The sequence below is a fragment of the Macaca thibetana genome, chromosome 10 (assembly GCF_024542745.1).
Source record: "Macaca thibetana thibetana isolate TM-01 chromosome 10, ASM2454274v1, whole genome shotgun sequence".
Lineage (NCBI taxonomy): Eukaryota > Metazoa > Chordata > Mammalia > Primates > Cercopithecidae > Macaca > Macaca thibetana.
This window is the reverse complement of record NC_065587.1, coordinates 27,357,809-27,369,718: the sequence shown is the minus strand read 5'-3', so window position 1 is coordinate 27,369,718 and position 11,910 is coordinate 27,357,809. Positions and strand designations below refer to the sequence as shown.

The 11,910-nt window shown below is 47.9% G+C and overlaps 1 protein-coding gene and 1 pseudogene across 1 annotated transcript; one reads left to right on the top strand and one right to left on the bottom strand.

The window, feature by feature from the left end:
- Window positions 1–4,463: 4,463 nt before the first annotated feature.
- Window positions 4,464–10,223, bottom strand: LOC126929524 (glutathione S-transferase theta-4). Its single transcript, XM_050745958.1, has 5 exons — window positions 10,017–10,223; window positions 9,643–9,730; window positions 7,408–7,558; window positions 6,293–6,469; window positions 4,464–4,900 (listed from the first exon to the last, which is right to left on the bottom strand). Exons 1-5 carry the CDS (start codon window positions 10,138–10,140, stop codon window positions 4,703–4,705), a joined length of 738 nt encoding a protein of 245 aa, XP_050601915.1. The 5' UTR covers window positions 10,141–10,223; the 3' UTR covers window positions 4,464–4,702.
- Window positions 10,224–11,310: 1,087 nt separating this feature from the next.
- On the top strand, window positions 11,311–11,678 carry LOC126929547 (eukaryotic translation initiation factor 4E-binding protein 1-like; annotated as a pseudogene).
- The last annotated feature ends 232 nt before the right edge of the window (window positions 11,679–11,910 follow it).

Here is an 11,910-nt window from a genome sequence, read left to right as displayed (position 1 = left end):
TAAAAATAAGGGTCCCCACATTTTCATGTGTAGCCAGTCCTGTCCAAGGAGTCCGAAGAGCTCATGAGGGTGGACAGGGCACTGTCTGCTCTGGGCAGTGATGTGGCCACTAACAGCTGTTCTCCCGTCTCCCAGCCCCTACCCCAGGGCCACACCTTCCCCGTGGTCTCTCACATTCTTTTTTTTTTTTTTTCCTGAGACAGGGTCCTGCTGTTACCCAGGCTAGAGTGAGTGCAGTGGTGCAAACTTAGCTTACTGCAGCCTCGACCTGGGCTCAAACAATCCTTCTGCCTCAGCCTCCCATGTAACTCAGACCACCAGAGCATGTCACCATGCTTGGCTGATTTTTTGACTTTGTAGAAACGAGTTTGCACTTTGTTTCCCAGGGTGGCCTCAAATTCCTGGGCTCAAGTGATCCTCCCACCTCAGCCTCCCAAAGTGCTGGGATTACAAAGACGTGATCCACCGCCCCTGGCCTCCCTCATGTTCTTGACATTTAAAGTTACTGTCATTGACAAGGAACATGGTTACACTCAAATTTACTCAAGAAAAAAACTCTTTTCTCCGTTAAAGAGATATGTGGCCTAGCTGCTTTCTACTCTAGTTGAGGTCTTCTTTTTCCTTTTTCTTCTTCTTTTGTTTTTTAGAGACCAGGTCCTGCTATGTTGCCCAGGCTGGTCTCAAAGTTCTAGCCTCAAGAGACCCTCCTGCCTTGTCCTCCCAAAGTGTTGGGATTACAGGTGTGAGCCACTCTGTCCAGCCTCAAACTGTGCTCATTAGATGAGCAGCAGCAGCAGCCTTGCCTGGGAGCTTGTTAGAAATATACTACCAGGCTCCCACCCCTAAACCCAGACCTACTGAATCAGACAGAGTCTGTATTTTCATAAGATCCTCAGGTGATCCAAATGTGCCTTAAACTTGGAGGAGCTTTGATCCAGAACCTGGGCTAGAGGCCACCAGGGGCCACCCTGTTCCTCACAGACTGCAAGGCACGTTTTTTTTCTTGGCTCTTCTCTCTGTCCCAATGTCTCCTTCTCTCTGTGTCTGATCCTGAGGACCCTATGACATCTTCTTAGGGGAGTTTCCACTGCCAAAGACCTGGTTCTCTAGAATCTGATGGGCTCTTCTAGACACCAATCTCTACCTGGGCTCTTGTTGAAGAAGCCAATCAGCTCATTGGTTGGAAATCACATGATACAATACATGGCCATCTTCCAAGCCGTATATGTGGACAAGGAGATAGGGACAAGAATGCTTATCACATTCTGATACCTGGGTCAAAGTCTCTCCTCAGGCTCCCAGGATATACTTTTATGGGGAGTTTTCCTCCCTTGCCCCAATATGGTCACTCATAACTTTACACCCAACACTCAAACAGGAGTGGAAGCTTCAGGGTTTCATCCAAAGAATAGGCTAGGCTGTGGGGCTGAGTAAAAGGCGCTGGACTGCGGTAGGTCTTACTCCAAGATGGCCAAATGGAAGGGCTTTTAGCTTTCTTCGTTTTTGTTTTATATCTCGAGATAAATGTTCAATTTCTACACTTTTATATAAAGAGTCACAATTTATGTTTCATATTTTTGTAGCTGCTTCCATATGCTTTTGAACAATGTAATCTTATTTTCATTATGATATATAATTCCTATACCATAATATCCACCCTTTCAAAGTATACTTTCAAATTCAATTGGTTTAAAACCAATTCAGTGGTTTTTAGTATATTAACAAGTTTTGTCACCATCACAGTTATCTAATTCTAGATCATTTTCATCACCCCAAAAAGAAACTCTGTACCCAATAAAGAGTGACTCCCCATTTTCCCTCTTCCCCTAGCCCCTGGTTACCATTCATCTACTTTCTACCTCTGTGGACAGGAAGTATCTGCCTATTCTGGAGATTTCATTCAAATGGAATAATGAAATATGTGGCCTTTTATGACTGGCTTCTTTCATTTAGCATAATGTTGTCAAGGTTCATTCCATGTTGTAGCATATCAAAGTACTTCATCCCTTCCTATGGCTGAATAATAATTGTATGGACTTTGTAGCAAAACATTCTAATTTTTACTTCTCTACTGTGCTTATTGTTTGTCTTTCTCCACAACAATGTGAGCACTAAAGGTAGAGATTTTTGTCTATTTTGTTCACTACTGCTTCCTCTGCACCAAAAACATTGCCTGGTTGTGGGTACTTCTCTAGTTTTAGGGAGGAAAAGACAAGATATAGGTCCTGACTCCGGTTTTGCCTCTCATTCATATGCTACTCTGAGGATTCCCTCCCCTTGAAGAATTTTTTTCTTCATCTACAAAATGGGGATAATAATGCTACTCACCAGGGTGGTTGTGAGGATTAAACAAGGTAAGAGATGTAAAATTGCATCTTAGTTATCAGATAGTTTTGTGTTCCCATCTAGCTCCAATGAGGGTGAGGATTTGCTCTAGGCTCTGGGCTTCTAATGGGCAGACAGCTTCCTCCATGATGTTTGTGGCTGTGGAGCCTAGCACAGTCCCTCAAGAAAAGCTTTTTTTTTTTTTTTTTTTTGAGACAGAGTCTTGCTCTGTCGCCCAGGCTGGAGTGCAGTGGCGCCATCTCAGCTCACTGCAAGCTCCACCTCCCGGGTTCAGGCTATTCTCCTGCCTCAGCCTCCCCAGTAGCTGGGACTACAGGCGCCAGCCACCACGCCCAGCTAATTTTTTTTTTGTATTTTTAGTAGAGACGGGGTTTCACCATGTTAGCCAGGATGGTCTCGATCTCCTGACCTCGTGATCTGCCCGTCTCGGCCTCCCAAAGTGCTGGGATTACAGGCGTGAGCCATTGCGCCCGGCCAATTGATTTTTCTATGTTGAACCGCATTTGTACTCCTGGGATAAATCCTACCTGGTCAAGGTGTATAATCCTTTTAATATGCTGCTTAATTTGATTTGCTAATACTTTACTGAGGATTTCTACATCTATATTTATAAGGATATTGCTTTGTAACTTTATTTTCTTGTAATGTCTTTTTCTCTTTGGTATCAGAGTAATTCTAGCCTCATAGAATGAGTTGAAAAATATTTCTTCCTGTTCTATTTTTTGGAAGAGTTTGTGAAGGCTTGGTGTTAGTTCTTCAAGCTTTTGGTTGAATTCACCAGGGAAGCCATCTGGTCCTGGGCTTTTCTTTGTGGAATTTAAATAAATAATTAATATTTTAATCTCTTTATTTGTTACACGTCTATTAAAATGTTATCTTTCTCCTTAAGTCAGTTTTGGTAGATTGTGTGTTTCTAAAATTTTCCCTTTTCATCTACGTTGTCTGAATTGTTCAGATATAATTATTCATGGTATTTCTTTCTAAACCTTTGTATTTCTCTATGACCAATGTGATGTCTCCATTTTCTTTCTTTCTGGTTTCCATTTCATTTTTTCGTTTTTGTTTTTGTTTGTTTTTTGAGATAAGGTTTTTCTGTGTTGCCCAGAATGTAACCTTGAACTCTTGGACGAGTGATCCTCCCACCTCAGCCACCCAATTAGCTAAGACTACAGGCATGCACCACCATACCCAGCTAATTAAAAAAAAATTTTTTTTTCTTTTAGAAAAAAGTCTCACTGTGTTACCCAGGCTGGTCTCAATCTCCTGGCCTCAAGTGATCCTTCTGCCTCTGCTTTCTGAAGTGCTGGGGTTACAGGTGTGAGCTATTGCACTCAGCCTGCACTTTCTTTCTTGGTGAATCATTTGAGCCTTATTTTTTTCACTTGCCTATTCTGAGTAAAGGTTTGCCAATTTTGTTGATCTTTGCAAAGATCCAATTTTTGGTTTTATTGATTTTCTCTATTGTTTTTCTATTTTCTGTTTCATTTATCTCCATTCTAATCTTTATTATTTCCTGTTTTCTACTGGTGTTGGGTTTAGTTTGCTCTTATTTTTCTAGTTCCTTAAGGTATAAAGTTAGGTTATTGATTCAAGATTGTTCTTCTTTAACTTATGTGTTTACAGCTATAAATTTTCCTCTTAGCACTGCTTCTGCTGGATCCTATAAATTTGGGCATGTTGTGTTTTCATTTTTATTCATTCAAGATACTTTTTAACTTCCCTTGTGGATTTCTTCTTTGACCCATTGGTTAAGAGTGTGTTGTTTAATTTCTATGTGCTTGTTAATTTTCCACTTTTCCCTCTGATCTTGATTTCTAACTTTATTCCATTATGTCCAGAGAACATACTTTGTATGATTTCAATCTTCTTAAATTTGAGACTTAGGACCAATTATATGTTCTATACTGGAGAATATTCCATGTGCTTTTTAGAAGAATGCTTATTCTGCTCTTGTCAGGTAGAACGTTTTGTTCATGTCTAGTGTGTGCGATTGGTTTATAGGGCTTTTCAAGTCCTCTATTTCCTTGATGATCTTTTGTAGTTTTTCTATCTATTACTGAAAGTGAGGTATTGAAGTCACCAACTATTATTACTGACAATGTAACCATATTAACCCTTTACTTTTAAAATTCTTTTTGGACACTGGAAGGATCTGGAACCACCAACCACTCCCACATCAGACCCTATGCATGCGCCGACTGTCTGTTGCTCAGCACCTGTGATGGTTGTTCCAGTTCTTTATTAGGCAAAGAACAGTTTTTTTGTTTGTGTTTGTGTTTTTTTTAGCATTTCCTTTGAGGAAGGTGGCTCAGATTGCTAAGCCAGCCAGGCCCTGCAGGATGGGCTGGGCCTAGGGTCACTTGCTCTTATTCAGCAACTCAGAAATATTCTCCTTGACCATCGGATCCAATGTTGAAACATCCCAGTTGGCCAACTGCATTAGTCGATCGTGGGCCTCCTTAAAGAGGCCAGCGCCGATATTCAGCTCCACCCGCATGCGCCACTCGGCTAGCTTGGAGCTGTTGAGGAAGACATTGTAGTTGGCTGCCATGGGCTGTGGATAGACAAAGAGGAAGATGTGGTCAGCCTGGGGACCAGCCCCACCTCGGTCCTCTCCCATAGCCTCAAGCCCCCATTCCCCCAGCAACATCCGCCTCTGCAAAGAATTAGGCTGCTGACCCCCAAGGCCTGAGCTTTGGGTTACAGACTATGTACTAGATGTAGTTGGGGATGGAGGATGCAGAATCCCTCAGGGTCCTTAGTCACTGATCTTCTTGCTCTAAGCCTTCTGGACCATGCTGAGAGGGCTCCTGGCCCAGGCAGCTCCCACTTCTCCAGATGGTGACTTTGCATGAATCCTACCTTCTTCCAAGGAAACCCCTTATCCCAGGGGTGTATGTGTGGATGAGGGAGAGAACTCAGGTTTTTTTCCCCATGTTTAACCTCCCACTGTGATCAGGCTCAGGGGCTAGAATGGGAGACCTGGCAAGCAGTCTACCCTGCAGTTTGGCTGGCTCACTAAGACAGTCTACCCTGCAGTTTGGCTGGTTCACTAAGACAGTCTACCCTGGACTTTGGCTTTGCACCCAAGGTCTTTGGGAAGCCCAAGAAGGGGTGGGTGGTGGGTGAAATGTAAGGGGTGGGGGCAAAGCATATGTCTGAGCCCTCGGGGCAGGCCAGAATGATTTTTCCTGGTGCTGGTCTGCACTGCAAACAGACCAAAGAGACTAATTTTCATATGAGCCAGAGATCTCTGGGATGAGGAAAGGAACACTGCATTTCCTGGCCAAGCCACCAGGATCCCAGGTGCCTCCTCCTGGGCATAGCTCTGGCTGATATGAAAATTAGTCTCTTTGGTCAGTGTGCAGTGCCCTAGCTGGTGTTCAGGATGGCCAGTTTAGACCCTGGCCAGTGTCTTGAGAGGCAGAACTGGTCACCCTCCCCTGCATGGAGAGGCCACATAAATGCCCCATACTCAGGTGTGCCTCCAAATGCACAGTGGATGCCCCTCAGACCCAGCCAGGAGAGCTGTCCTCCATAGCTGTCTGTCTGGAGCTCTGGGAACGAGGCAGGGCCAGAAGGACCCCCACGGCACCAATGAACATTTCCTGGCGAGTCCAGCAAGAGGAGGTGGTATCTGGGATGCTGGTGGATTGACCAGGAAATGCAGTGTTCTTCTCTATCCCAGGCTCACCCTCCAGCTCCTCCCACACCGAAGAATCTTTGTCAAATGTGGAGAACTGTGATCCTCCCTGATTGATAACATTCTGTGCTTCCTGTTGCCCCCAGATTGAGTCCAGGCCCCCAGACCTGGCTCCCACAGCCCCCATGGCAGCTCTACCTGCCTTTCCCGCCTCTCCAGCCTATCCTCAAGTGATGGCCCCACTGGTCACAGAGGAGTCCCACCTCTGCCCAAGGTCTAACCCTCCTCCACCCCAACCCACACCTGCATCATCTCCACCACGGCCACCAAGTCAGCCAGTGAGATTTGGTCCCCGGTGAGGAACATCTTATCCTGCAGAAAATACTCCTCGAAGAGCCGCAGGCTGTTCTTCACCTCTTCCACTGCATGCTCCATCTTCTCAGCTGAAACTTCCTCCCCTGTTATCTTTGGGATCAGCAACTGGCCAGGGTTGGGAAGAGGAGGGAAGAGGAGGCTGCACTCCAGGGCCACGTGCCCTGCCTGGTCTCTGTACTCTTGTCTGCTGGATAGATACTGGACAGTTCCCAGGACATAAAGTAGTTTCACCTCTTGTAGCAGTTCTGATTGGTGGAAGTTGCTGGGAACCATGTGTTCACAAGGATTTGGGGAGCTCAGCAGGTGTAAATCCTGTGATTGTTGAGTGATGCCTATCACAGGCATAGAATTCGAAGTAGGAACACATGTACTGGTTATTTGTCATCTTCCAATTTTCTATAGGCCTTTTCTCTTTTTTCTTTCTCTCTTTCTTTTTTTTAAGAGATGGAGTCTCACTCTGTTGCCCAGGCTGGAGTGCAATGGCACAATATTGGCTCACTGCCAACTTCACCTCCTGGATTCAAACTATTCTCCTGCCTCAGCCTCCTGAGTAGCTGGGATTACAGGTGCCCATCACCACACACAGTGAATAATTTTGTATTTTTAGTAGAGACAGTGTTTCACAATGTTGGCCAGGTAGGTCTTGAACTACTGACCTCCAGTGATCCGCCTGCCTCAGCCTCCCAAAGCACTGGGATTACAGTTGTGAGCCACCGCGCCCGGCCTTCTGTGGGCCTTTCGACGCTGAGATTCTCTAGTTCGGAATGAAATGCCTCAAATGCTGTCCTGGGTGAGTCATATCAGCCGCTCCTGTATGCCCTTCCCCTCGCCCTAATAAGACTCTTTCATGCCCATTGTTTCAGTTCACACTCCTGACAGCTCTGTAAGGCAGGCAGGAGAAGGAGCTGAGGAAATGAGGCCCAGAGAGGGAGGGAGACTTACTTACTAGAGTTCACCGGCAATCAGCAGGGCCAGAACTGGCCTCCAGCCTCCCTGACTCCCTTGTGCCCTTGTCCCCAGGCCCCGGAAGTGATCCTGCTCACCTTGAGCCAGACTATCTTCTTCATGGGCAGCTGAAAGGCTGTGTGTTGCCAAGCCATGAACTCCTCCACACGGGCACGTGTGTGCAGGTCTGGCGGGTACCAGTGTAATGGAGCGCTGTACTTGCGGCACAGGTAGTAGAGGATGGCCACACTGCAGAAAGGGCCGGTCAGGGGCACTGCCCTTGCCTTCCTGAGTGCACTGCGTCAACTACCCTGGTGTGGACTGGGCCCAACTGCTGGGGCTTTCAGAGCAAGGAGAAGCCCAAATGGCCCCGGGAAAGGCCTTCACCAGAGCTGTCTGTCTGACAGTCAGTAAGGGCAGGGAAGGAGCCCTGCAGGGTGAGTAGGAGTTGGGGGCTGGTGGTATAACAAAGAGTAGGCCAGCAAGGGGAACAACACATGTCAAATCAGGATGCTGAGGCGGGTGGATCGCTTGAGTCCAAGAATCTGAGGCTGCAGTGAGCCAAGATCACACCACTGCACTCCAGCTTGGGTGAAGGAGCAAGTCCTTTTTGAAAAACAGAAACAGGCCAGGCATGATGGCTCACACATGTAATCCCGGCACTTTGGGAGGCCAAGGTGGGCAGATCCCTTGAGGCCAGGAGTTGGAGACCAGCCTGGCCAACATGGTGAAACCCTGTCTCTACTAAAATGAAAATACAAAAATTAGCTGGGTGTGGTGACACACACCTGTAATCCCACCTACGGTTGTAGTGAGCCAAGATTGTGCCACTGCACTCCAGCCTGGGCCACAAAGCAAGACTCTGTCTCAAAAAACCAACAAATAAAAACACATGCTGAAATACCAGGGTAAGGGCAGCAAGGTGAATCTGAAGAACGGAGAGTAGGTGGGTGCAACTGGAAGGAGGGTGGGGGTGGTTGGGGAGTGGTGAGGCAGCCAGAGACACTGTGGAGGCCACAGAGGGTAGCCCTAGGAGATGCAGGGAGGTTATGGACTTAATCCGTAAGATTAGGCGTTGTATAAGCCAGGGCATGAAAGGATCCATCTCTCTGGTGCTGGATGGAGGGTGAGCCCGAGGGGGCAGAATGGACAACAGCGGGGCCAGCAACTATCAGGAAGGTTGTGGTGTCCGGGAATGGTGGAGGTCATGGGGACAGAGGGAAGGGGACGGAGGGGAGACATGCTTCGGAGGGGTATCCTAGGCCTTGCTGATTGATGGCTGGTGTGGGAACCTCCACAGGACAAGTGCTCCTTTGTTATCATCAACAGCAACCTTGCCAAGGTAAAAAAGTTAGGGCATGGAGAGAGCTACCGATTAGAGAGTGGCGGGAGAGACAGCAACTGGCTGCAAGATTCAGAACTTGTTTGGATCCTGATCCAAACAAACTGCCAAGAAAATATTTAGGAGATAATCAGGGAGTTTTGAACAGGAACCAGACATTAGATGAAATCCAGGACTTATTGTTAATTTTATGAGGTATCTTAATGGTAATGTAGTGTTCCTACCCTCTATCCTAGCCCAGGCTGGAGTGCAGTGGTGCAATCAGAGTTCACTGCAGTCATGAACTCCTGGCCTCAAGCAGTCCTCCCGTGTCAGCCTCTCAAAGTGCTGGGATTATAGACATGAGCCACCTTGCCCAGCCTGTTGCTTTTTTTTTTTTTTAAAAGAACTCTTATCTCTGAGAGGTATGTTCCTAAACATTTGATTGATTTATTTACTTACTTATTTTTATTTTTGAGATGGGGTCTCGCCCTGTTGCCCAGGCTGAAGTACAATGGCTCAATCTTGGCTCACTGCAATCTCTGCCTCCCGGGCTCAAGCAGTCTTTTCACCTCAGCCTCCTGAGCAGCTGGGACTACAGGTGTGGGCCACCATGCTGGCGAATTTTTATATTTGTTGTAGAGATGGGGGTTTCGGCATGTTGTCCAGGCTAGGCTGGTCTTGAACTCCTGAGCTCCGGCCATCCACCCGCTTCAGTCTCCCAAAGTGCTGGGATTGCAGGTGTGTGCTGGCCCCTAAACATTTATGACTGGAATGATGGGGTAACTGGAAAGCAGGGGAACAGAAATGATGTAAAATGGACCCCAAGTTGGCAACAGTCGGAGCTGGACAATGGGTTTGTGGGGTTCCTCATGCTCCTCATTAGTTAGTATTCACTCTCCTTTAGTGTATGTGTGAGGTTTTCCATGGTGAAATAGACAAATGCGCGCACTGTGTCTCCCAGGAGGAGCAGAGACAGATGGTGCAAGGGCCCTGGCTGGGGAAGACTTACCTTTCACTTAAGATAAATTTCCCATCTTTGAGGCTGGGCAGCTTCCTGAGGGGGTTGATGTCAATGTATTCTTTGCTGTGGTGGTGACCTGGGAGGGGCAGGGAAGGTCTGAGGCTGTGGGACTCCAGGGGAGAGAGAACTGAGACTCCCAGAGACACAAATGCCTCCTGCTGAGGCAGGAGAATGGCATGAACCTGGGAGGTGGAGCTTGCGGTGAGCCGAGATTGTGCCACTGCACTACAGCCTGGGTGACAGAGCCAGACTCTGTCTCAAAAAAAAAAAAAAAAAGAAAAAGAAAAAGAAAAAAACAAGCCCCAATGTGTGTGCCCTGCCTCCCCCAGGACCAGGCCTGCCGGGTAGCACTGGGAGCTAACCTTTCAGCAGATCCACAAACTGAAAGTTGAACCGGATGTCATGCTTCTTTGAGAAGATGTAGACGGCACGGCAGGGTGCTGACAGCAGGTCCATGTAGAGCTCCAGGGCCATGTTGAGACACATGCAGGGCCCCACAGCCGCAGCTGGCCAGCCACAGACCTGGGCCTATGTCTGGCCAGAGTCCCTGGCCCTGTGCCCTCTCCAATATGGGCCCAGGACCCTGTGTTTCCCAGGGAAACTTCTTGTTCCCCTTTGTGTTGTCATAAGGCCAGGAAGCCTCCAATTCTTACGGCAGCAAGGATTCTAAGGAGGCCCAGGAGTACACTGGGGAGAGACCTGTGGCAAAGGTGTGGCAGCTGTGACCCTACTCTCCCTCTTCCACGTGTGCCTGTGCCCCGTGGCACCACCTCACAGACACCCTGTCTGAGAAGGGATTATGTCTGGGAATTCCCATGGCTGGACTTGCATTGCAGAACCTGACGAAAGGGGCTTTGCAGGGTCCAGAATGAGGAAGAGGCAACGAGAATGATCCCTGGAAGATTCTAGAAGTAGAGACTGGGAGTATCCACAGGTGAATGGAGCCTGAACTAGACTGAAAAGGAATTGGGAGAAAAAGACACAGGAGCCCAGGAGCTTCGGGAGTAGTGGGGACACCGCCACCAGGAAGTCAGGGGGCACGCGGCAATAAAAGTCACAGATGCAATAAAACTTTTAACATATTGTTGTATAATGTACAATAATGTATAAAAATACACCCCCATACATTATTGTTCCAACTCTAGCCCTATGTATTGCCCTCCTCACATGAATCCCTCTGCCCATACCCCACTCTCTAGTTAATGTTAACATAGGTCTCCTGTTTATATTAGCCACATCAAGCCTAGCTATCTACTCTATCCTGTGATCCGGATGAGCATCTAATTGGAAATATGCATTAATAGGTGCACTACGCACAGTGGCCCAAGCAATCTCATATGAAGTCACTCTAGCTATTATCCTCCTAGCAGTCCTATTAATAAGTGGTTCATTTAATTTGTATATACTCATTGTAACACAAGAATTTCTCTGGCTGCTCCTACCATCATGAGCTCCGGCCGTAATATGATTTATTTCCATACTAGCAGAAACCAACTGAGCCTCTTTCGACCTAACAGAGGGGGAATCAGAATTAGTCTCGAGCTTTAATGTCAAATATGCTGCAGGCCCATTTGCCTACAGCACAGTATATAAATATCATTATAATAAATGCCCGGAGGGCCGCGAGAGGTTTCTGGGTGCAGTGCACAGGAGACCATGTCTGCGGCAAGCAGCTGCAGCCAGACCCCAAGCCGGGCCACCCCCGCCACTTGCCAGGTGGTGCTCGGAAAAGGCATGCAGCTCCGGCCCGTCCGGGGAATACAGCATGACTGGCCCCCAGCGGCATGCTCTTCAGCACCACTCCAGGAGGTACCAGGGTCATCTAACACCGGAAATTCCTGATGGAGTGTCGAAACTGACCCGTGACTAAAACACCCCCGAGGGATCAGCCCGCTGTTCCCGGGGTCATCAGCTCTGCCAGTGATGATCCCCCTCCACGGAAGCCAACCAGGGCCACCTGCGCAGTAGTCCAGAAGATAAGAGGGGTGGGCGGTGAAGAAGCACAGTTTCAGATGGACATTTAAAGCACCAGCCGGCCGGGCGCGGTGGCTCAAGCCCGTAATCCCAGCACTTTGGGGAGCCGAGACGGGCGGATCACGAGGTCAGGGGTCGAGACCATCCTGGCTAACCCGGTGAAACCCCGTCTCTACTAAAAAATACAAAAAACTAGCCTGGCGAGGTGGCGGGCGCCTGTAGTCCCAGCTACTCAGGAGGCTGAGGCAGGAGAATGGCGTAAACCCGGGAGGCGGAGCTTGC